The following is a 26,651-nucleotide window of genomic DNA, read 5'->3' as shown; positions in this document are numbered from 1 at the left end:
ATGGATTAGGTAAAATGTAGGAGTTGACCCTACAACAAGCACCCATAGTGGTGGAGTATACATCACAAGTGAGCAAACAACAGATAGTGCTCAAAAAGAAAGAAAATAAATATTAAGTTTACACTGTGACCTTAGAGAATGGAGATAACAATAATGGCTTTAGCAGCAGAAGTAGGCAAAACACGAGTAGTGGTAAGTGTAAGTACAGCTAATTAAACACAGAAATGACACAAAGGAAAGTTGAGTTCCTATCAAGTGACTCTGCTAATTCAGTTTACTATACATGTGTACACTTTTGACGTTTATAGAGCAAAGTCTTACAGAAAGACTGGGGACACTTTAACGCTGATGTTAAACCAAAAAGGGAGGGGGGGGGGGGGGGGGGGAGGGGGAAATAATTTGTTCCAGTTTTAAAAAAAAATAATTAAAATGTTGAAAGTTTACAGTTATGACAGAACATGTGCACTAATTAAGATCATAGTTATTGGAATAAAGTGATGCCTCAAACCAACAGTTAGTCTGATGGAATATTAAGGACCTGTTACAACAGTCACTCTTATTTATATCTGCACACAGTGCAACAATGTCACTGGGACATGTTTCACAACTGTATATTAATATCCATGAATGTTTTATTGCCTTTCGGCTTTAAAACAAATTCAGCAAACAATGTGAGAGCTCTTGAGTGAGAGTAACATTCAAACAAATTTGCAGCAGAGAGGTAAAGGGGCATAAGACCAATTTCCACAGTTTACACTTAAGACCATGTCTGGAATACCCACACATCGCTTCATTTGTGAAGGAAGGCGGCAGTCCCATGGCTGACCAATTTCCACAGTTTCAACTTAAAGACCATGTCTGGAATATCCATACATTGTTTCATTTGTGGAAGAAGGCAGCAGTCCTGTGGTTGACTTAGCCAGAGTTAAATGGACATGGGCTCCTTCAGCCTACATCAGATATGGGCTGAAGCAGGACTACTGCCCCACTTCCACAAATGAAGCTGTGTATGGATATTTCAAGAATGATCTTCAGTAAAAACTGCATCCCTTTACTACCCATGTATGAAACTGAAGCTATTGTTTTTCAACTGAAAACATATATCATAAGAAAATAGCACTATCAGGCAAAGACAAGAATAATCATGAACTGCACTGTTCCAAAATTATAAGTATCACGCTTTACACAACTGTAGAGGACCAATTTGGCTTGCCGCATCCAACGACAAGCAGCGACAATTACAAGCCGTGACAGGACATTCCAGATGCTCCCTGAAACAACAAAAACAGTAAAATATAAAAATAAATGAAACTTATGAAAATACAGAAATATAACAAATCTTGAGGCACAACTTTCATGAGAATGGCAGTACTGCAAATACGGCTGAGAAAGTATCAAATACAAATCCAAAAGTTCTGTTGCTTATGGCAGGTTTTCATCAGCCCCAGAAAGATAATTTCAAAGGAAATATAAATGAAAAGCAGAGTGAATACCAATGATTAGCTAATCAGAGCTAGATGGTTTCATGTTGGATATGTCTTGTTTCAATATAATACAGCAGTTGCAAACTGATTTTATTGACTGATTAACAAAGAGATGGTGTAAAGCCAAAATTTTATATATGCATTGCTTGTAGTTTTTCAGTATTTTGATAGGGCATTTTTTGAGTAATATAACCATTGGAACAGTAACTGAAACAGCCAGTTCAAAGCATTTGTGCGTCAATAAAAATCTGGCATAAAAAATGCAATATAAATGATACAAGAATATATTGTTGTTGGGAGTTCTTAAAATTTAAAAGATCCAGTATGATTTTCTACAACGTGATGCAAAAGTCTGGATACACCCCTATAAAAGTCAAACAGTGTGAGGAATCATAATGGCATCTGGTATGGGGTGTCGGTAGGTGGGGGCACAACTTATAGGAGCTACGGCGACAGCGGTGGTCATCTTGAAATTCGCCATCTTGGATTCGGGTTATTTGTTTCAAATGGGAAGGGGGACATGAGGCACATTATTTCGAACTGCCTCTTTCTCATGTGAAATCTGTTTTAAGATAACTTTATATGTGTACAAGTTATTGAAAGTTTTAAATTGCAAGAAGATGATAAATTCTTATTACTGCAGGTGATCCACAACAGCACTTACACAGCAGAAATGCACTGGGATGGTGTTAATAAGTGGTGGATGAAGTACCAGATGGATTGCTGCTGACTTCAAAGCCCAGTACCCTTAGCGAAATGACATTTCACATATGACAGTATCCAAGTTATTGGGCAAATTTTGTGCAACATGTTCCTTGGTGGAGAAGCAAAGCCGCATACGTCCAAGAACAGCCACCATCATGAGGACAGTTGGAGGTCACTGGATAGGTTGGTGAGGTCCTATCAAACGGCCACCATGGCCCCTGATCTTATACCTTCTGACTTTTATCTGTGGGGCAACTGAAATTAGTAGTGTATGAGGTAAAAATCAACAATGTGGCCTATCTAAGCCAGTGTACTGAGGAGGCATGTGCCTCTTTTTGTCCATAGATCCTACAACATGCAGCAGGACTGGCTAAGAAGACACAGGTTGTGTGTCCAGTGCAGTGGAGGTCATATTGAGCATATTCTGTAATGCTGACTCTGCCAAGTGTTCTAAACTTTAACAGGTCATAACATACATTACAACAGATTTCACATATATATTGCTGAGAAACAGACAGTTACACCCCCCACCCCCACCTCATACCAGATGATTTCTCACACTGTTCGACTTTTATTGGTTGTATACAGACTTTCGCCTCACCCTGTACATCATCATATTCCAATAACAGATGTCCAGAAGAAGAAATCAATATTTACTTTTCATTTATACAAAATAGTTAAAGCAACTTTTCCTGTGCTGGAACCTAAAAACCTAATACTTTCAATGAAACAATTATCATTCGTCTGCCAAGCAGACGTTGGTTAATGCTTTGCCTTACCAAAAGTGATATGTTACACAGGAACAGTGATTGTCATTGACAAAGGTACACTACATTTTATGTAAAGATCTAGCACTCTTCCACTCCTCCAGCAGCTAAGAAAATGCAAGCGTGCATGCACACACACACACACACACACACACACACACACACACACACACACACACACACCACAGTGTTTATTAGCTGTTGCCTGTACACATGGGTGTAGGCGGAGGTGCACGTGAGGGGAGAAAAAAAAGGACTGTGTCAGAAAATGGAACTACCTAAAGACCCATGAAGGCAAGGAAGGCACTGTGAAGCACTAGGCAGCAAGAAAATGTGCAGACTCTTGGTTGCAATGACAAAATAAAAATTAATACTGTTAACAATTACAAAACTAAAAAGTGAAATGGTTTTGACAGAGAGAAGAATATGCTTTCTTAAACCAGTTCCCATCAGTGAAAATACTAATACACCACCCACATTATTGACCACAGTCAAACAAAAGCATGTATTAAGCCTTTTATCATTTAGTTTTCACTTCCTTCCAACTATGATGATCCCACACAGCCAGTCCATGATAACTTTTCAGAAACTCCTCGTCCACAAAGAGAGCTTCACCTTCTTCCACAAAGATGGCTTCACCTTGCTTTCTAATAATTCTAACATTGCAAACAATCTATTGAGAGCTTTTCATACCACTTCATTCTACTATGGCACAGGATGTCTTAGTGTGTGGTCTAAAAACTTAGGAATGAAAGTCTAAGCAGTGCAATGAACTTGAGATGGATGACAGGTTGGGATTTGAGGTCTCATTGATGATGAGAACATTAAAAGGGACAAAAGCTCAGAATAGACAGGAGGAGAAGGAAGTCAACCATGGGCTTTTCATAGGGACTATTCCAACATTTGCCTAAAGCTGCTTTAGGGAAACCACAAAAACCAAAATCAGGGTGGCTGGAAAGAGAGTGGAACCTCATTCCACCAAAATGCTGTGCCTTAACTATCGTAACCACAGCAAAAAGTATGACAGTAAGGAACAGGGAAGCTTCCCACACAGAAGTGGCACTGTAAGTGAGAGACACTTCCCCAGGTGCCACATTATACTGCATAATTTCCCATAAGTCACTTCTAAGAGGATATAAAGGAATGAGGCATTACAATGACAACAGGACTCAGTTCAGTGTGCGAGTACACTATACATCCAGTTCTCAACTACCAGCCAGCCTTAAACAACCGATTCCAGAAATGATTTGGTTTCTCTGTAGGATATACTCTTTCAAGTTTGTAACTCGGTACACTTTATTTGTGAGTGTTGAAAAATAACTGTCTTGCATCCACAACAAAGCAGTGCAACAAGATTTATGAGCTTACATAGTTTTAAGATGAATGCAGCAGCGGTGGAAATACTAAAATAACAAAGCAAATAGAAACACAGCAACAACAAATGGAAATACAGCAACAGCAGATAACCACCCTTCAGCAACAACTAGAAGCAACATTAGCCATGGTCTCACTTACAGCAACTATTCCAGAATTTAAATCATTTTCTGAATCAAGTGGGAACCATATCAGCTTTTAAGGCAATCAATCTGTATTGTTATCTTTGTCTTTCCATAATGTTCTGAATCTACTTAGGAAGTTGCGCTGCCCCACCTGAAGATCTTCATAAATTGTCTTTTAACTACATGTGTGAAGAGTCATCATCATATTACATATAACAGGAAAACCTATGTCTTCCTCTCCCACTCCAAATTTTACATCCACAAAAAACAGGAAAATGAATCTTACATCAGTGAATCACTGAACTAAATGAGCGAAGCTAAGCATACACTGTGAGTTCACAAGTTGAAATGATCAGTGCACATGTTTCTACACTGATTCAATCATAATAAAGGAATCTACCGTACAGTATCCATCTGACTAGGAAGTATGAAACAAACACTGCATCTTTCAGACCCATCATTAAATAAAACACTATAGATTGTGCAAAGAAACAGAGAAGCATTGGGTTCTTTGAAGTTTCCACAAGGCAGTCAAACTAGGGTAAATAGGAACATCCATTTCAGGAAACCAGGCTCAAGTCAGATGATGAGAGGCACAGACATCAACATTGAAGAATCCTTGGCCATTTACAACATTGTAACCAATAGTCTGACAAATCAAACTCAGTGTTGACTCAAAGTTCCTGCAATTAATGATGGTAACAACTGAATGAAAATAATCGGCTCATTCAGTTGTAGCATTATGTATTGTCTGAATTAGTCATTCATCCTTCTGAGTGAAACCAATAGGAGCAACCAAATGGAAGCAATAAAATCAGTCAGTTGTAGTTTTACATATCGACTGGATTATTATTCATTCATTTCTTTAGCATGAAACCTAACAAATTAAAACCGTTAACAAATTCCAATCGTGTTTTGCATACTGACTGAGTTATTGATTCTTTCTTTTCAAGTCAAACCAGTCTCTAGTTTTTCTGTCGGTTGAAGCATGTATTCATTCATTCATCCAGCTGAAACCAATGTTTAGTGGCTTAGTTGACTGAGTTATCCAGTTATTCTTCTGAGTGAAACCAGTCTGTGGCGCTTTCACTAAGTTAAGTAAACCAGCAGAATAAAATACAAATGCACCCCCCCCCCCCCCCCCCAGAGGATGACCCCCCCACCCCTGGTCTATGCAATGACATGTGTACATCAAAATTAAAATAAGCACTATACACATTCACCTAAGTACTTACTGAAAGACTGCTTTTTTTCACCACTTAAAACTGACAAACAGATTGCTGTGCATTAAACTGTTCCAGCTGCAATTAAAACATATTGATAAAGCTTTCCTGGGAGTATAAAGTTGAGCAAGCGTAAAAGTTCTCTTAGGGGTACAGGACGAAGAAAGGAACACTGCCAAATTTTTGCGACTGTCTCATTCCATTACACTGAAAAAGAACGACTATGTCCATTACTTAAAACCCATTTTAATTTGAAAGGCCTCCAAGACTGAGCCTACATCCTGCATGATCCAAGTCAGTGTCCTCTGCTGCCTGGGCAAGAGCCAGGGCGAGGGCAGCAGACACTAGGATGAAGTACACTAGGATGAGGTACCCAATTACCACTTGCACAGGTCCCAGCAGTACTGCACTTGCACTGGCTACCATGCCAGCTACTCGCACAGCCTGTGACCCTGGCCCTGACAACAGCAGGAGGAGGCTATGACAGCAGTGCCATGCACCCAACCCAATGGCAGTTGTCCTCCATGGAAAAGTGTGAAATCACTCAAACCCAGAGACAGAGTGAAAACATTCATGAAACTGATGTGACTGACAGGTATTTGTGTTTTTAGCAGAAGAAAGCCTAATTAGGCATAGGCAATTTCCAGTATGTTCAACTGAGGGCGAGAAAACAAACTCTGTCATAATCATAGGGGCATTTTGGAATGTGCTGCCACGAAACTGGATGGGGGCACAAAAGATCAGATAGTAGGCTATATCCAAGGTTACACTTTGCTTTGTGCTACCGACATGGATGAGCATTGCCACATGTAGGAGCAATATGAGCAAGCGTTTCTTGACAAATACTGGTCAATTGCTGTACAACGTAGGTTGCACTGTGAGGTGTTTAACTCTCAGCCCTTTAACAGTAAACAAGGAGGATTGCGTCGATATTTTGAAAAATAAGAGTATCTTAATAAAACATGTTACTGGACAAATCTATCTCACATCTTGACATCTTAAAGATAATCAAGAGTTGGTTGCCACCGCATCTCAAAGAAAAATTTGTGACAGTACCAGAGAATGATCTTTAGTATCTCCTCTCTATTCTCAACTCAACTGATCTCATTTCTGCAGAGGGGCATCTTCCAGTTGAGAACAGGAATATACAGCCTGATACATCACATTATGGGAACCACTATAACAATAAAAATAACAGTGGAAACAACCAACACAATTGGCACCCTTATATGCCTCTGCAAAGTAACAAAAATAAGAACAATGGTAATAGTGAAAACTACAGGTACGAAAAAAGGGATAAGAGAGAACATGATCCAGGTTACCATGACCAAATACCGATGGAACAATGGAGTCCAGATACTAGATTTTCAAGATCTATCACCAGTCGGCAATAAAAATCAATATGGGAATTGGCCAGGATGTATCTACAACAGGAGGCACCCTAACATGAATAACAGTGGTTACAGACAAGGAAACAGGAAATATGTAGAGCAAGAGAGGACAAGGCAAAGTGGGACAAAAGGAAACTGATTCATGATCTGGGCAGAATAAAAACTGGAGGAACACTTATGGAAATCTGCATTTGGCGTCATTGGCCAGGAGGCCCCTTATGGGGCAGGTCTAGCTGCCTTGGTGCAGGTCTTATTACATTCGACGCCACATTGGGCGACCTGTGCACCGGATGGGGATGAAATAATGATGAAGACAACACAACACCCAATCCTTGAGCGGAGAAAATTCCCGACCCAGCCGGGAATCGAACCCGGGTCCCTTAGGACAGCAGTCTGTCACGCTGACCATTCAGCTATCAGGGGATACCATATATCATATATCTAGTAGAGGGAATGCAAAGCAATGAAATTACACATCACCCCCACAGGAAAGAAGTCGGTCACAATAAGCCCCCAGTTGTGGACCGAGGAGAGAAGCAGAGGCATGCACTTATTTACAAACTGTTTTATATGCTATGATCAGAATAGGGATATTAAGGAGGAATCATGTATGGAAGACGGAAGTGATATTAAAAAAGGAGAAGAAATGATATGGGCCTGATAATAGCTAAGATAGGCAATGTCACAGTATCCATTGTACTAGATACAGATGAATCAACTAACATTATTTCACAAAGTTTGTTCAACAAAATTAGAAAGGGTATAAAAATGCCAACTTCATCAGTAAAAAACTGCCATACCTTGACTGTAGTTGGAAACAGATCACGGGGAATAAAATTACAGGCTTATATATCCATAATATTCAAAGACATCACTATAGAATGTACCATTTTGGTAGTAGAAAAATTGATTGTTGACTGTTTAATGGGGATAGATGCCTTCAGGCTATTCAAAATACAGATTGATGTAGGTAATGGTAAGTGTTATTTCACAGCAGATGAGCAAGAGATATTGGTAGATTTGGTAAGGATAAGAACAAAATGTAACAGCCCCAGAGGAGATGGTAATGTAAAAATACAATTGTTATATCCTGAAATGCCAACGGTCTTGCTGCAGTGGTAACACTGGTTCCCACCAGATCACCGAAGTTAAGCATTGTCGGCCTTGGCTAGCTCTTGGATAGGTAATCGTCCGGGGCTGCCAAGCATTGTGAGGCCAAGTGAGGAGCTACTTGACGAAGAAGTGGTGGCTCTGGTCATGAAAACTGACAAAGGTCAGGAGATCAGTGTGCTGACCACATGTCCCTCCATATCCACATCCAGTGACACCTATCGGTTGGTGATGTCTTGGTGGTCAGTCAGTCCTGTTTGGCCTTCCGAGGCTTGTTCAGACAAAGTTTAGTTTTGTATCCTGAAATATTACTACTTGATGAACAAAAAGAGCAACACTTTAACAGAGAGGACATAGATGTATTAGCAATGCAGGCAAAGGTCAATAAACTACATGTTTACCTGAGGCACAAAGGGAGGAATTAAGTGTACTCATCCAACAATATGCTCATTTGTTTGAGGAATGACCAAGAGTAATAAAAGACTATGTCTACAAGGTGGATGTCCAACCCCATGAAACATTTCATCATTTGTCTTACCCCATATCATGGTCAAAAATGGAAGCTTTAAGGAAAGAAATAGCATGCAAGACTGACTGGGGGTGACAGAGCCTTCTCCCTCACCCACTGTAGTCTCATATTAGCAACTGCAGAGGGCAGTGTGAGGTTAATACTTGAGGAAGGGGGATAAATAACTCATCATCCCAGTGAGGTCACAACCAGAAAATTTAGAAGATCAACTGCTGCAGTTTCATGGAGTTTCTTACCACAATCGATCTCACAGAATTCTACTGGCAAATAGTCTTACACCATGAGAGCAGAAAGTACACAGTATTTGCATGAGATGGAAGGAGTTATGAATTTTGTGTGTTACCTTTTGGTTTAAACATAAGTGTTGATGTCTTTACGCAGCCTCGTATAAGGTACTGGGACTGGAGCTGCTTAGCCAAAGTTACGGTATATGTAGATGACCTTCTGACTGCAACTCCCACATTGGAAGAGAACCTACATATAATAGCACATGTACTTTACTGGGATGACACAGGAGAAGCACAGAAAGAAGGGAACAAGGAGATGGACAGAGAATTGGGGGAGGGGGAGTGGGAGGGTGAGGGGAGGTGGAGGAGATGGACAAAAGGAGGGGGCAGGAGGAGATGACAGACAAGGGGGAAAGAGGGCATGGCAGGGTTCAGGGAAACGAAGAGGTGGTCACAGAGAGGCAATTGGGTGGAAGATGGACAAAGAGAGGGATAGGAAGAAGTGTGAACAACATAATGTGCAACACAACAGAATGCTTGTGAAGGTGCAGGTTCAAAAGTACATTATAAAAATATGTGTATGTTCCACATCTCCTCCTAAACGACTGCATCAACTCCAAACAAATTTGCCACACGGAACACTTATTGTCTGGAAAGAGGTTCTGCAGGTGAGAGAACGACATCCTATTGGGGTGGAAATGGGGTGACATAAGCAATTAGTAGAGTGAGTGGGGGGGGGGGGGGAGTAAGAGAGGAGAAGGGGGAGGATGAGATGGACTGAGAAAGGAGAAGGAAGAGATGAAAATAGAGGAGGGGAGGAGGACATAAAAACAAATGGGGGGAGAGGGGAGAGAAGATGGTGTGATAAAGGAGGAAGAAGGATGAGATGGCCACATGGGGGGGGGGGGGGGATATTATTTGGGAGGAGGAGGAGGGGAGAGAGGGGGGAAAAGGATATGGACAGAGTGAGGGGGGGAAGAGGATATGGACAGAGAGAGGGGGGAAGCAGGAGGAGGACAGAAGGATAAGATAGACAAAGAGTGGGACGGGGGGGGGGGGGGGGGGTGACAGTGGCAGGAGACTAGACTGACAGAGAGAAGGACAAGGAATAGATGGACAGAGGTATGTGGGAAGTAGGAGATGGATGTAGATGGTGGAGCAGGAGATGGACAGAGAGAGGGGAAAGGACGAGATGGACAGAGAGAGCGAGGAGGAGGAGGAGGAGGAGGAGGACAGAGAGCAGGTGGATGAGGAGATTAAAACAGAGAGGGGAAAGGAGAAGAAGGAGAGGAGTTAGGAGATTAGGAGATGGTCAGAAGATGGGGGGGGGGGGGAGGGGAGGGGGCAAAAGGAGAAGTATAGAATGCAGGTGGAAGTTGGAAAGAGGTAGTGGGCAGGTGGAAAAGAAATAGGGAGTGAAGAAGAAGGTGGAAGAGAGACAGAATGTTAGGTGGAAGTGGAAGAGTGAGATGGTTTGTGAAGAGAGGAGGAAGTGCGTGGGGGTCTGGGGAGGCTGGCAGAAGAGAAACAGTGAGTGTGGAGGCAGGTGGATGAAGGGAAAAAGAAATAAAATCATGTTTCAGGACCAAAGATCTTGCCATGTAATTGAATAAGACAGATACATTTAACATCCTCATTGGAGTCATATTATGTGAAACAGCAGAGGTTAAGACATGAATGTATGCAACATATGTGATACATGTATAAATGGGCATAGGCATGGGTAAAAAGCTAAGTAGTGTATAATCATCAGATCTTGTACAAGTTAATCAAGTAACAAGCCAAGGGAGGAATTCTCTCTAGGCTGCCATCAGGTCCCGATTTGAATTAGACTGACAAGAGTCGGTATTTTTGAAACTATACTCATAAGTTTCTTGGTCTCAATGAATTCTACACTACAGCAACTATAGCCAGAACTGAATCTAGAAAAAACGTCACCTGTCACAAAGTTCTGAAATGAATGAAAATGGAACTGCCTGACCACTTATCTTTGCTGGCATACCATGACCAGGAAGTCTCCATAAAGCACCATCCATTCTTTCAACTCTCCCAGGAGACACTACCTTGTAGTAGGCAACTTCAGTGCCGGGCAAGAGGGCTTGCGTGCTTCCATGAATTTGAGAGCTGTGCCAGCGGTAGCATAGCTACTGGCAGGATCACCCAAGACGGATTGGTCTTGACTGGGGAGCCAGACGAAGTGTGTCCCACAACATAGGGCAGGGAGGGCTCTAGAGGCATAGTGAAGCCAGCTTCCCTAGGGGAGTAAAGTTAATACAAATCCTGGCCCTCCAGGCTGGTGGTTGAACATGGGGCTAACAACCTCGCCTCATAAAAAATTTACACCATTACTGAAACACATAAGAGAGCAAACTGGACGGATACCTCATTGACGACCTTTATCTTGAAAACAAGGACAATAGTGGGGTTTTTGAATGTAAGAACGATGTTTGATTCAGGAAAACTGGAACAATCCTCTAGGGAGATGGAACAATACAAACTGGCAATACTTGGACTTAGCAAAACATGATGGCATGGTTTTGGGGAATTCAGTTTGAGAGATGGGAAGACACTTCTGTATTCAGGGAAGCAGGAAAGAGACCACCATGAAAATGGAGTGGGTATACTACTGACAAGAAAAGCTAGGAGAAGCTTATCAGAGTGGAAGCCATTCTCAGATAGGATTATTACAGTACAATTCAACATCCGAGTAAGAAATATATATCCTGTGCAGTGTTATGCACCCACAGAACAAGCGGACTCCCAAAAAAAGGACAACTTCTATGGACAACTGGGAGAGGTTCTAGCCAGGATCAAAAAGAAAGACATAAAAATTGTGATGGGAGACCTCAATGCCAAGATTGGTTGTGAAAATGAAGGGTTCGAGAAAGTTATGGCAAAACATGGTGCTGGAGTCCAAAATGACAACGGAGAGCATTTTATTGATATGTGCCTTCACAAGTGGCTGGTTATTGGAGGATCGGTGTTCCCACACAAACTCTGCCATAAAACAACATGGCTCCCACCAGATGGCAAGACACAAAATCAGATTGATCTTTTGCAATTAGCCAGATGTGGAGGCGTTCCCTTCTTGATGTCCGAAACAGAAGAGGTGCTGATTGCGGAAGTGACCACCATCTTGTAATAGCTGAAGTACGGTTAAAGATTGCTGCTACTGGTCATCAAGATGCAAATTGCAGGCAGAAAAGATTGAATATTAGAAAACTTCAAAACAAGGACATTAGAAAAGCATTTGTGCTGGAGTTGAAAAAATGATACAGTCAGTTGGAGGTGGAGGATCGAAGTGAGGAAGAGGCAAGTACACAAGTGGAGAGGAAGCAAAATAAAATCAAGAAAACCTTCATAAATTCCAGTGAGAAGGTATTAGGATTCCAGGACACCAGAAGGAAGCCATGGATATCTGATCATACATGGCAGAAGATTGAAGAAAGAAGAGAAATAAAGGTCTTGATCAACCAGTGTAGGGACGTAGAAGAAAAACAATACCTTAGAGCAAGGTACAATGAAACTCATCGGCAAATGAAGAGAAGCGATAGATCTGATAGAAGAAATTGGGTAGAACCGCTTGCAGAAAGTCTCAACAGGCAATAGAAATGGGCGATTCGAAAGAGCTATATATCATGAAACAGCTGTCCCAGAAAAGCTTTAATGAAAGTAAGTCATTGAAGACAAAAGAGGGTGAATGCTGACCAACAGCGAGGAGCAGCTAAAGCAATGGAAAAAATATTTCAGCAACGTATTCAACATGACCCTGATCCATCAATAAGAACAAGAGTAGGAGGAACTAGACCAATAGGAAATGCCTGCACTGCAAATCAATACTCACCCTCCCAGTGAGAGCGAAATTATCAAGGGTCTTAAAAGCTGCAAGAATAACAAGGCATCTGGTGTAGGCCGTGTGGTGGAGGAAATGCTGAAGGTAGACTATGAAGTAACAGCAGATATGTTACAGCCCCTGCTCCAAGAAATCAGGAACACAGAAACCATCCCGGAAGATTGGAGGAAGGGAATCTTTATCAAGTTGTCCAAGAAAGGAGACCTGACAAAGTGCAACAACTGGCACAGCATCACACTTTTGTCAATACCCAGTATTTCCAAGGATTGTTTTAAACAGTCTCAGAGTGCCTGAGGATAGTAAGCTCAGGAAAGAACAGGCTGGTTTCAGAGAAAACATATCATGCACAGACCTGATCAACACCTTGAAAATCTTTATTGAGCAATCCATGGAATACTGGTCTCCTTTGTAAATGGCTTTTGTTGACTCTGAAAAAGCCTTTGATAGGGTGCAGCATGAAGCTATCTGGAAAACAATGCAGAGTTACAGAGTACCTCCAAAGATCATCAGTATTTTGAAAAAGATGTACAGAGAATATACTTGCCAGGTGAAACATGATGGAAATCTCTCAGAACCATTCATTTTACAGTCTGGAGTAAGGCAGGGTTGTTTGCTTTCACCACTGCTGTTTTTGCTGACACTAGATGGTTTCATGAAGAAGGTTACCCAAGAGAAAAGGAGAGGTATACAGTGGACTCTGTATGATCGCTTGGAGGACCTGGACTTTGAGGACGACATCTGTCCCACAATTTCAAGGATATGAGTGAGAAGCTTAAGGAATTGGAAACAGAAGCTCAGAGAGTTGGATTAAAAATAAACACGGCTAAGACTGAAGGGCTTAGCAAGAACAGTTAGAACAAGAATGCACTAGCTGTGAAAGAAGAGCGAGATTGAGCAGGTATCTGGGAAGCATTGTTTCCAAAAATGGAGGGGTGACAGAAGACATCGAAAGTAGGATCAAAAAGGCAAAAGGGGCCTTTGCCCAGCTGCGACAAGTTTGGACATCTTATGAAATACTGTTGAAGGTAAAGCTTGAAATCTTTGACATAAGTCAAATCTGTTCTCTTTTACGGGTGTGAGATGTGGAAGGTAACAGCACAAATTAAAACAAGAGTACAAACCTTCATCAATAAAGGTTTGGGGACTATATTGGTATTACACTGCCCAAATATTATATCAAACCAAGAACTATGGTAACACACCCAACAAAGGAAAGCCGATATAACCATAAAAGAAAGGAAATGGAGATGGAGATGGATTGGACACACCCTGAGAAGAGGACTGCAACATATTCCAAAGCAAGCTTTAGAATGAAACCCACAAGGAGCAAGGAGGAGAGGCAGACCGAGGTCGACCTGGTGCAGGACTGTTGAAGCTGGGGTGGCACCCACTGGCCACTTCTGGAGTAACATCAAGAAGATGGCAAGGAACAGGGTCAGATGGAGAGCTCTAATATGTGCCCTATGCTCCACATCAGAGTAACAGAAATTAAGTCAAGTAAGTCATTCTTTCAAGGTTAAGTTCTGATATTAGTGAGACAGCAAAATTCTTATCAAGCCGTGATTTCACGCATGACTGCACGTACAAGGTCCTGGAAAGTATACATGTAGGCTACTGGGGTACCTTCAAAAAGACAATCCTGGTCCTCCACATAGTCAACTAGGTGGCAATAGAAAAGGACTTCGAGCACCATTGTCTGCGTGTACTCCATCTGCAAACTGAGCTCCGAAACTTTTTTTACGTAACGACCATCCTCAACAGACATATAGGACCACATCCACTTTGATTTTGTTAGTTCTCAGTTTGATGATCTTGTTGTTGTTGTGGACACTTGCTCAATATTGCCATGAGCTGTGGTGCATGCAGCCTAGTGTCTGGTTAGTGTTGCTGGCTGGCGTACTGTGGGTCACCAGCTAACAAACCACATTTACTTGTTGTCTAGTGTTTATCAGTGAAACTTCTTACATTTCTAATGTTTGTATATTCTGGAATATTTGACATTTGTAAGAACACACCAGGATTCTGGAATATTCTATGGTTGTACAAGTTGCCTCATTCCCTTTCAGGATGTCAGTTCTGCTCTGGACTTACACTGATGTCAGCAATAAATGTGCTTTCAGTTCTGTTGTACTTCACTGACAATTCTGACTTCGAATTTGGACTTCACTGTGACTCTGACATAAAAATCTTTTGTGGAGGCACAGGATAATTCAAAACATCTACATCGCCATTGCTATCCAAGTAAGCAATGTAAAACCCAATCTCTGCATGGAAAGGGACTGGAATAGAAGCAGTACATTGTTCCTAAGCCCCTTATATTCAGCAGATAGATGGATTCCAAAACAGCATGTCAGTTACACATCAGGCATCATTAAATACACTAAAGAGTCAAAGAAACTGGTACACCTGCCTAATATCATGTAGGGCCCCTGCGAGCACATGAAAGTGCCATAACATGACATGGCATGCACTTGACTAATTCCTGAAGTAGTGCTGGAGAGAATTGACACCATGAATCCTTCAGGACTGTCCATAAATCTGTAAGAGTACAAGGGAGTGGAGATTGCTTCTGAACAGCATGTCAGATATGTTCAATAATGTTCATGTCTGGGGAGTTTGGTGGCCAGTGGGCGCATTTGAACTCAGAGGAATGTTCCTGAAGCCACTCTGTAGCAATTCTGGACGTGTGGGATGTCACACTGTCCTGCCAGAATTACCCAAGTCCGTCAGAATGCATAATGGACAGGATGCTTATGTATGTGTCACCTGTTAGAGTCGTATCTAGATGTATCAGGAGTCCAATATCACTCCAACTGCACATGCCCCCATACCATTACAGAGCCTCCATCAACTTGAACAGTCCCCTGCTGACATGCAGAGTCCATGGATTCATGAGGCTACCTCCATACCTGTACATGTCCATCCACTCGATACAATTTCCAACAAGACCCGTCTGATCAAGCAACATGTTTCCAGTCATAAACAGTCCAATGTCAGTGTTGATAGGCCCTGGTGAGGTGTAAAGCTTTGAGTCATGTGGTCATCAAGGGTACATGAGTGGGCCTTTGGTTCCAAAAGCCCATACAGATGAGATGTTTTGTTGAATGGTTCGCATGCTGACACTTGTTGATGGCCCAGCATTGAAGTCTCCAGAAATTTGTGGAGTGTTTGCTCTTCTGTCACACTGAATGATTCTCTTCAGTCATTGTTGGTCCCATTCTTGCAGGATCTTCTTCTGGCCACAGTGGTGTCGGACATTTGATGTTTTACCAGACTCCTGATATTCACAGTACACTCATGAAATGGTCGTATGGGAAAATCCCCATTTCATTGCTAGCTTGGAGATGCTGCATCCCACTGCTCTTGCAATGACTATAACACCACATTCAAACTTACTTAAATCTTGATAACCTGCCATTGTAGCAGCAGTAACCGAGCTAACAACTGTGCCAGACACTTGCTGTCTTATGTAGGTTTTGTCGACCGCAGCACCATATTCTGCCTGTTTTGATATCTCTGTATCTGAATATGCATGGCTATACCAGTTTCTCTGGTGCTTCAGTGTATTTCCCAGAGACATTGATCAAGACCTGATGAAATGGCTGAAAGGATTCACCAAGTACCAAATACAACAGGGAGGGGGATGACATAATAAGCTTGCAAAACATACACTAAAACTTGGACAGCACAGCCCAGTAATGACTCAAGAGGAATGAAGATAAACTCAATAGCTGGGTCAATTTTAAGCCAAAATGAAGAAAATCTCTGGTGACAATCAAGTCCGCTTAGCAGAAGAACAACTGAAGAACAGGGCTCAACATCTTGGCAAAATGATACAGAGAAACACAGCATTTTACGACAACCAGAACAGCTGGACTGACTACACAGCACGTAGTGGCCATGAAATTCGACCTATATATCATGAAATAATAGATAATGTTACATAAAAGGTGTGTAGATCATTGCCACCAACGACCACCATCAGTTGAATGCACAGGAGTAATGGACTTGGCTGACTCAGGCTTATACCACCATCGTGAAATGACAATCTGGCATCCAACCAATGCAGGTAGAACCAATTCCTCCACCAAGTAAAGCACTCAACAGAAGAATAGACCTACGAAGAACAGAAGACAACACATCAGTCCGTATTCACTGTGGATACCCTGGACACATGTGCACTACTGCAGAGAAAGAAGATGAGTGTTCGACCACTATTATGCCACAAGACATCAACCATCACAACAGTTCTAGTCATGGCGGACAACTGCAGACAATTATAGTTGACCTGTGATATGAAGCTCATTGCTATACCTGGATGACATTTCTTCCCAACATGCTGTAGTCATTGAAATGTGCCAAACTTGCAATGATCACACTTCAATACATAACTTAAAATCTGCAGTTTGATTTGTCGGTGGTGTAGCTTGGCAAGATGATAGCTTTTCCAGTAAAACATATCTGCAATTCAGTGTTAGAAATATCAGGATGTTTTTTCAGCGTACTAATTACAAGCAATGTAGTTGACCCACCAAAGCTGGACATTAAATATTTGTTACAACATTGGAATAAAAATTTTAAAAGCTGATGTCACAAAAACTGATCAGTACTGCCATACTGTGGCTTCTGCCACATACTTAAATAAACTGACAATAATGAAAATTGAGATCATACATTGTTGATTGCTACGTTTTATGAATTATAATGAAAGTTTCACAGATTTGATCAGTTTATTATTCAACAAAGCTTGACACTGATATGAATTTCTACAGAGAGCAATAGTTATGCTGATTTCCACAGATTCTCTCTCGCAAACATACAACCACGGTTGAGTGAACAATTCATTACATCAACATGTTAATTACTTTTAAATTATACTATCTTTGATACTCGCAATGTTCCGGAATAACCAAAGCGCTGGCAAGAAGATGAAGAACGTAAGTGCAGAGTAGGCTGAGAGTGATAGTTCTACTTGTCAGTTACAGCCTGTGTTTTGATATGGACGAGTACAGAATGGAAAGAGAGCACAATATGAGCTCCGGCGCCCCATTCGTCCGACTCTACACAGAGAACCGTAGATGACATAGTTTGCTGACTAGGACTGCATTATGTTACAGAAATTACAATTCTGTGGTATAAATGGAATAGCATACAAGTGCTTTAAGTCATACTTACAGAACATGAAGCAAAAAGTTTCCTTATATGGGTCAAGTGATTTAAATAAGTTTGCCACTTCATCTAACTGGGGTGAAATTACATTAGGTGTTCCACATGGTTCAATCATGGGTCTGTTCTTGATATATGTGAACGACCTACCTTCCTATCAGAAACAGGAAGCTGAACTGGCACTGTTTGCTGATGATACAAGCATCATTATTAATCCAGTAAAAGAAAGTCCAATTGAAAATGATACAAATAAGATATTTGGAAAAGTCATTATTGGTTTTCTGCAAGTGGGCTTGCTCTAAACTTTGAAAAAACACAGTACATCCAATTTTCTGCTGCAAAAAGTACAGTTCCTTCAATAAATATAACACATCAACAGAAGTCAGCAGACAGGGTAGAGCATACTAAGTTTTTGGGTGTACATATAGATGAGAATCTTAATTGGAATATTCATATTTTGGATCTCCTAAGGCGACTAGGTTCAGCAACTTTTGCGATCAGAATAATTGCCAATTTTGAGGATATAGAAATCAGTAAGCTAACATACTTTGCATACTTTCACTCTCTGATGTCATTTGGAATAATATTTTGGGGTAACTCAACATTTAGACAAAAAGTATTCACTGCTCAAAAGAAAGTGGTTAGAATAATGTGTGGTGTTCATAGTCCAAGGCGTATATGCGGACAAGGAAAAAAAATTCCCGGATTTTCCGGTTAAAAATACACTTTGTCCTGGATGGAAGAACACTTTTTCCGTGTTATTAAGTGACAGTATATTTTCCTTCGGAACTGTAAAACTTATCAATTCTTTGAATGGTTATGTATACACGGGTGTAGAATTTCCCGGCACTTTAGAAAACTAAACTCAGGGAAGAAAACTCCTTTGGAAAGATTTTAGATGAGCAGCAACACGTATACTGCATATTTTCATATTACGAAAGTATAAATTCAAATTCAACCAAAACCCCGCATGTTACTTCCCGAACCATTGTAATCGAGATTGCGATGTGCTTTTGTAAGCCAGTCGTAGCCCATGTCACATGATCCCGCCAGCTGATGACAGCGGATATTCAGACCACAGGACACGTGATGTAGCCAGCTAATAGCAACATCACTGTTAAGTAGCGCGGATACACGAAAAAGAGAAGTTAATGTTTTAAATTAATATACATAGTGTTGCTACAAGAAAAGCAAAGCTTGTTGGTCTCTAAGTTTAATAATCTGCAAGAGAAGCTAAGCTTTCACATATAATGTTGATTTTTTTTGCGCGTGTCAGACTTTAAGACATATCATACAAATGTGCCAGTAAAATTTTTAGCCGAGTCCAGTGACTTGTCCTCAAAGTTTTCCACAAATAAATTAGCTACCGCAGAGGAGAGAGCTTCCCGTAGCACTACATCAATTTGCTTATAATAACGACATGAATGTCTGATCATCTGGGCTCGAAATACTTCTAAATGGCTCGTCATCAAACGCTCTGTGGTTTAAGAAATTCATCGTACATTCTCGCACATAGTTCAACTTGCATAAAATGAAATTTACTTTGAAAGTAACACATTTCAAACAACCATTAACAATATTTTCCGGCAACCTGTTAGAAATAGGTTCGTTTCAGTAGTCTTGGGAGAGCGCCAGATAAGAGGCACCACCGTGCTTTGGCAGCTGCTATGATGCAGGAAGCCTGTATGTTCGTACGTGTAAAACATTAAAAGATCTTACATTATGTCATAAAAGACATCAGAGGATACTGCAAGAGCATCGGATTTTCGTGAACCATACTAAAATGGCACATTTATAAAATGGCACATTTAAAGTGCATACTTAAAGAGCACCCACATTGCAAATGAAGTAGGCCTCGACCTAATATTAAGCTTTTCAGTGTGGGTTTCGGGATGTAAATTTTCTTGGAGTACCAGTACTGTATTAACTCATTTTTGATTCTTTATTATGGCATAATGCCATATGTACTTGAAGATGAAAACGTGCACTAGAAATGCAGCGAGCAGTTGAAATTAGCCAATAGTGCGGAGCTAAACACTTCGTTTCAAACACACTGACTGCCTCAGTGTAAAAGATTAATAAAAACCAAATTTCTTTAGCAAATCGACAAAAATAACTTCATTGTTCTACAAGGCATTAATGCATGGCTGTCAGAAAAGTGGAAATAAAATGAAATCTGAAACTAACAACGTATATTAGCCTTCTGTAATTATGTGAATGTATTTTAATTCACTTAATAGCTCCCGGCCACAGAAATCCATTTTATTTTCATTTGACGTGAGAGCAGTAAACGAACAGGGAACAGCATAATCACTAAATGTAAGCACGGGTCACATGGAGACTACACACTTCCCCACTATAACTCAGACTGCTCTGAGCATCAGCCCCGGATCTAAGATATTTCCGAACCGGAGGTGTCTGAAACATAAAACACATATGTTCGAGGAAATTTAAGACATGTTATTTGGTCTTAAGTGTGCCAGAGTGCAGTGCCACCCCTCTTTGCACAGCATTCTTCTATCGCATGTCACTGTATTTCGCTCTGTGGAATTGAAGCGTGTATGTTTTGTACCGAATGCCATCAAACTATATTCAGGACAGTGGAAATTAAAATGTTCTGTGGTGCCTCTCCTGCTCCCTTGTAATCGAGAGAACAAGAACTCTTCAGAAAATTTTCACTCTTTTTGCCTGTTAGCTAATAACTTTCTGTTTTGGGTGACATAAAATTAAATATAGGATACATAAAACCAGTAAAGACAAGAGACAAACAATACAGTACACATTTCTTCAATCCTCAGCTCTTAGCATTGTTTTCTCTCTAATCTTGCTATATCTTTACATGGCGTGCTTTCCTTTCTGCGAAAGAATCTATTACCTCATCAAAGTTCGTCAAATGTTTTGCTACATGAAAAATCGAAATATTGTTGTCTAATACTGCATAATACAAATAGTACTCAAGACTGGTGTGGTTTCTCGATCTGATTGCGTCTATTTTGTCAATGTCTGCTAGATAAAACAAAATAGGCCTTTCTAACACTGCAGAAATTGTAACACACACCAAATAAACGAGACTGTTTTGGCACAAATGGTCATTTTTATAACACGACAGAATATAATTCACGAAGACAAACATAAAATGCCTATTAGGCCTACTACAAGCAAAAAGCTTTATGTTAGAAAACAGCTTCACATTTCATTCATACGCTCTAGTTTCTTGAGCACGAGATCAAAAAGTACAAGATTTTTATATGAATTTGGAATCGTCCTATTCTTCCCTAATCTGTGTGATGTCCCCATTTCTTCTCCTTCCTCGTTCCAACAAACAATCTTGTCATGACTAATTCTGAAACTATTCCTGTCTTTGTCAAAACTTATTCGCCAGTTAACTTCACTAACCCTGCCAGAATCACCGGTTTAGATATCCCTGATTTTTTCCGGTTAGGCGTTGTTATGTTCATACAAACCATTTTCCACGCTACTTCCAGAATAGAACTTAAGCGGCTGCTAGACGGGGACTGTACAACTGGCCCTTACTAGTGTAGCGACCTGGCCAAAAAAATTCTGACAAAATTACATTTTCCTGGATAATACGTAATATTTCTTACCTGTTATTCCTGTTAGTCGTTTATTTCCACTCTGGTATTCTTGAATCTATGGATTTCCCTAGTAATTATAACAACACTGATCATTCGCAAACCCAATCAACAACATAATCAGACAGCGATTGGCGTTCACTCATTCGGCTTTACTCTGCTCAGCTTGTATAGCCTGGTCCCCTTTTGCCTGCAAGAAAGTTTATTTCTAGATGCGACGAGGATTCCCCTGACAGAGACATCACGAACACTACGCACGCATTCAAAAATCAACTTATTTATTTAACTATGGGAGTGAACTGCTGATGTTATCGGTCCCTAGGCTTACACACTACTTAATCTAACTTACGCTAAGGACAACACATACACCCATACCCGAGGGAGGATACGAACCTCCGACGGTGAGAGCTGCATGAACCATGACAAGTTGCCTCAGACTGCACGGCTACCCCGCACGGCTTATGATTCATTCAGAAATCAACTTACAGAGTGTGTGCAAAAACCAACAGGGATGTGCATCAAAATCATATGAGTTACTGATAGACCAACGTTTGCTGGATGCTAGGCACTTGGTGAAACAAGATTTTTTCTCCTCACGAATATGAATTTGCTTGTTGCGTATGCGTGAATCTGGCAGCTTGGGCGCAGCAGTAAAATTTTTCTCAGATGCATCGACATGCCTATAGTGATCATAAGCACTGTACATGGTCAATGATAACTTTGGATCACTAATTGTCATGAACAGCTACAACTCAAGTCTAAAGGTATGTGCTTAGGGGCAGCTGAACCAGTCAGAAAAGAGAATGGAATCACGTTCCACTACCACTACAAACAACGCAGGAGACGAGACTACTACCAAACTGTCAATAGGATCTGGCTTAACCAAGGAAAAACATCAGCAAGTAATTGCCATTCTGAATCGTATTTCGGAGACTTTCAAATCTGGTGTGGAGAAAAGACTGGCCAAGAGGCCTATGATAAAACGCTGAATCAACATTGGGAATCATCTACCAGTTACCAGCACCTACATAGAGTGACACTGGTTGAATGACAGATAATGCATGAAGAAGTGGAGAAGATGCTGCATGATCACTTCATTGAACTTTCCAGTGATCCTTGTGAAGAAAACAAATGGCACATGACATTTCTGCACTGACTATCAATGACTGAACAAAATCACTGCTTTGCATCAGTGACACCATGGACTGCTTCAAAGGACAATTTTGGACATGTTGATAGGGTACTGGCAAGTCGAGGCTGATGAGGCCGACCGGAAAAATACTGCCCTTTCTACTCCTGATGACATCTATGACAACAAAATTAAGCCAAACACTTGGTGAAGTAAGAAATCAGGAAAAGAAATGTTGGGTACGGCCTTTCTGCCATACATTCCCAGAGTGACGCACAGAATTGGCTTTATATTGCACAAACACGGTGTAAAGACAATTTTCAAACCAACAAGGAAGATCAAAGAATGTCTTAGATCGGCAAAGGATAATAGGGACCCACTTGCAATGTCGGGAATATACCGCTTACCATGTACATGGGGAAAAGTTTATGTCGGAATGATTGGACGATCAATCAACACTAGGATCAAAGTACATAAGTGACATTGCAGGTTGGGGCAGGTGGAGAAATTGGCCGTGGCAGAGCACGTGCTGAGGGAGACCAACCATGTAATAAAATTCTCCGACACGGAAGTTCTGGCTGTAGAGAAGCACTGTCACACCCGCTTGTTTAGAGAAGCTGTAGAAATACACAAACACGGGAAAAAGCTTCAACAAGAAAGAGGAAAGCCTTAAGGTAAACGGATCCTGGCTTCCCGTACTGCAGCAAACGACCGTCGCAGGTAGCAAGAGGAGAACCGTGCCGGAAATGACTGCGGAGAAGCCCTCGGACGTTGGCGCGCCAGGTACGTACAGTCTGCAGCCGCAAGCTCAGCTCCAGTTCACCACCGGCAATGAAGGGTGAAGCTTTGACGGTTAGTGTGACTTGCTGTTGTGCTGTGAGTCATCATTTCCAACCCAACCACAAGCTATTATTCGTTTTCTAGTAAAAAATATGCCTTCATGCTGAGCCAGATGACAGTTGTCACCAACTGGTTCAGCAAGAAGGGATACTTCATACCCTGGTACACAGGGCCCACATCATCTCAGACCTTGACGGTTTGTCAGCTGAGATAACCCATCCAGAGGTCACCTTTTGTCAGAATGGTTATAGTGAAAGATGGATCAGATGTGCATTGTGCTATCGAGCAACAGTGCACTGGCTGAGTGGTGATAATATCAATGTTGCTATGGCCTTTTTGCCTTACGCAGGGACATTTCCACCAGGATTACTTATATTTTGTGGAAATAGCTGTGAAATGTATTTTTCGACCACTGGCTAAGATGATTGTCCTTTTAGGTTCTGTAAAGGATGATCCTGGTTTGCTTAAGGTGAGTGTCTACTATATTCCTTGCAGTTTTGACATGTCATATATTGGTCAGGCTATCAGAACTGTAGAGGATGATCAGTGTACTGAGCATAAGCATCACACACACTTAAAACAGCTGAACAAAACTGCTATTATAGAACATTGTCTTGGCACCAGTCATCCTATGAAATACAACAACACAGAGATTTTGGCATGCACTTCCAGCTGTTGGGATAGTGTTATTAGGGAACCAGTTGAAATTGAATTAGCAAGTAATGTTACACACAGAGATGGAGGTTTTTGTTTAAATTTGACATGGAATCCTAGTCACAGCCTTATCAAAAACACAGAGACTAAGTTAATCCTAACTCACTCATTCGTTTCAATTTTCACTATTGGTAACTTCTGATGTTGATCTTCTTTGGTTGTGTGATGGAACTAGTGTGTGTGTGTGTGTGTGTGTGTGTGTGTGTGTGTGTGTGTGTGTGTGTGTTTTATTGTTCTGGAATTGTTCAGAAAACTGATTTGCAAATTTATTTCTACAGTGCTTACTTACTACAGTTTTGCCCTGAAAGGAGCAGGGTGTGCACCTCTTGAAATATTGGTTGAAATAAAACAACCCTATGTTTACATTCCTGTTTCAGTACCCTAACAAAATACTCTCCGAAGAGACAATTCATTGAAAGCTCCAAAATTCCAATTGTATCTAATAAGTGATTTCGCGTAATACATTATATCTCATAAAATTTATTATTTCATTTGTTTACTTGTGTGTAGTGTTTGTCACATATATGTTCGCAATATTTTGCTTTCAGTAATGAAGCCATAATTAAGAACAATTAGGTTAGCATTGTTGTTTTTCAGTATTTTATCAAATATGATGTATATCCTACGTAAAACTCAATGTATAAATAGGAGGAGCACAAGGCTCAGAGGAGGTCAGTTGGAGACACTTTTGAGATGCAACCACTGTATCGCATGTCTGTGCAATAATCTATTTGTTGTAATACAGTATTGTGACTATGTGGCCTCTTATGTGGAGTGGGCTCCCATTAAGAAGAAGTGGTGCAGTTTGTCATAAATAAATCATTATAAAATGACTTGGTACCTGGATTATTTCATGGAATTCATGTAATTTGATCCAGTTAGCAGATGAAATATACCTGAACAACAACTGCTCCAGCAGCAGCAGCAGCAGCAGCAGGAAGCAGATTACTCCGAGTTACACAGAATTAAGATACGTATGAACTATGAACTGAACTATATATGTGTCACGTGTAATGTTTGGAAACTGATATAGTAGTAAACATTGGCATTTGTCTCAAAGTTATCTTTGAGTGGTGGAGGCCAAAGTGATCAAAAGATACTCCCATGATCATGCATTCTTGATGTCTATGGAAGACAATTGTAACGTCAAACTTTTGAGATTTCTTGTCTGAATCAAATAATCTCTTTCAATGTCAGAGTTTTTGCCGCAGTAACAATTTCACATTTTCGTTACAATGTGGTGGAGGAGCTGGGATTGCCATAAGTCTATCTGGCGTGCTAATCTCTGTTAATTTCAGATGCCATGAATAACTGACAAATGAATCTTGTTTATATGTGTGGACGCAAGAAAACTGACACCTGCCGCTCATCTGTAAGGACATGCAACATCGCCGATGGACGAAAGATGAGCACTATGTTTTCAGTTATATTGGTTTCTAAATTCAGTGTTAAATTAATTTTTGTTTTTTTCAACATTAAAGAAAGTGCTACAATAAATCTTTAGTATTTGCAGTACAAGGTTTTATCTGTGTGATGGGTAGAGAACATTATTTATTGATTTTGAGCAGGGTTGCAAGTATATTATGAGTCAGAATAATATTCTTCATGTACCTATGACAACTAGGTCGGGTAGGGAAATACGTGCTTACACTCCGAACTTAAATTCTGAAACTCATAATCATGAAAATGCATCACACAGTTTGTGCTCTCCTTTACAAGGCTTTGAACAATCAGGCCAACCCATACATTTATCTGAACAGCTATCCCAATTGTTGGATGCTAAATTGTTAGACCATAGCAAGAAAGTGGAAAAGAATGTTAATCAGAATACAGGGAATAATAATCAGAGCATAGAGAATGTTAATCAGAACATAGAGAATGTTAACTGTCAGAAAATCTATGCAACTTTAAACTCTTTCAAACAGAATTTAGATACAATCAATACAAAATTGGCTGACACTAACATTCGTGTTGACCACATTGAAACAAAAGTTGATTGTTTAAGTCAAGTCACTGACTCAGAAGTAAAAGTAATAAATGATAGGATTGACGTCGTTGAGGAACGGGTCAGATTCACAGAAACAAATGTTATCGATGAGTTGATCAAGAGCAGAAAAGCTGAAATTAAAACTATGCAGTCAACGTAGGGTAAATAATTTAGAAAATACACTCCTGGAAATGGAAAAAAGAACACATTGACACCGGTGTGTCAGACCCACCATACTTGCTCCGGACACTGCGAGAGGGCTGTACAAGCAATGATCACACGCACGGCACAGCGGACACACCAGGAACCGCGGTGTTGGCCGTCGAATGGCGCTAGCTGCGCAGCATTTGTGCACCGCCGCCGTCAGTGTCAGCCAGTTTGCCATGGCATACGGAGCTCCATCGCAGTCTTTAACACTGGTAGCATGCCGCAAC

General features: G+C 40.8%; 1 protein-coding gene across 1 annotated transcript in view; it reads right to left on the bottom strand.

Moving 5' to 3' along the window:
- Positions 1 to 372: 372 nt before the first annotated feature.
- Positions 373 to 26,651, bottom strand: part of LOC126091397 (GATOR complex protein MIOS) — a 234,303-nt gene continuing 208,024 nt past the window's right edge. Inside the window, exon 16 of the mRNA XM_049907059.1 lies at positions 373 to 1,271. Coding sequence (XP_049763016.1) covers positions 1,175 to 1,271 — 97 coding nt within the window. The 3' untranslated portion in view covers positions 373 to 1,174. The remainder of the gene's footprint in view (positions 1,272 to 26,651) is intronic.

This window comes from Schistocerca cancellata, chromosome 1 (assembly GCF_023864275.1).
Source record: "Schistocerca cancellata isolate TAMUIC-IGC-003103 chromosome 1, iqSchCanc2.1, whole genome shotgun sequence".
Classification (NCBI taxonomy): Eukaryota; Metazoa; Arthropoda; class Insecta; order Orthoptera; family Acrididae; genus Schistocerca; species Schistocerca cancellata.
The sequence above is the reverse complement of the archived record's forward strand: the minus strand, read 5'-3'. Positions and strand labels throughout refer to the sequence as shown.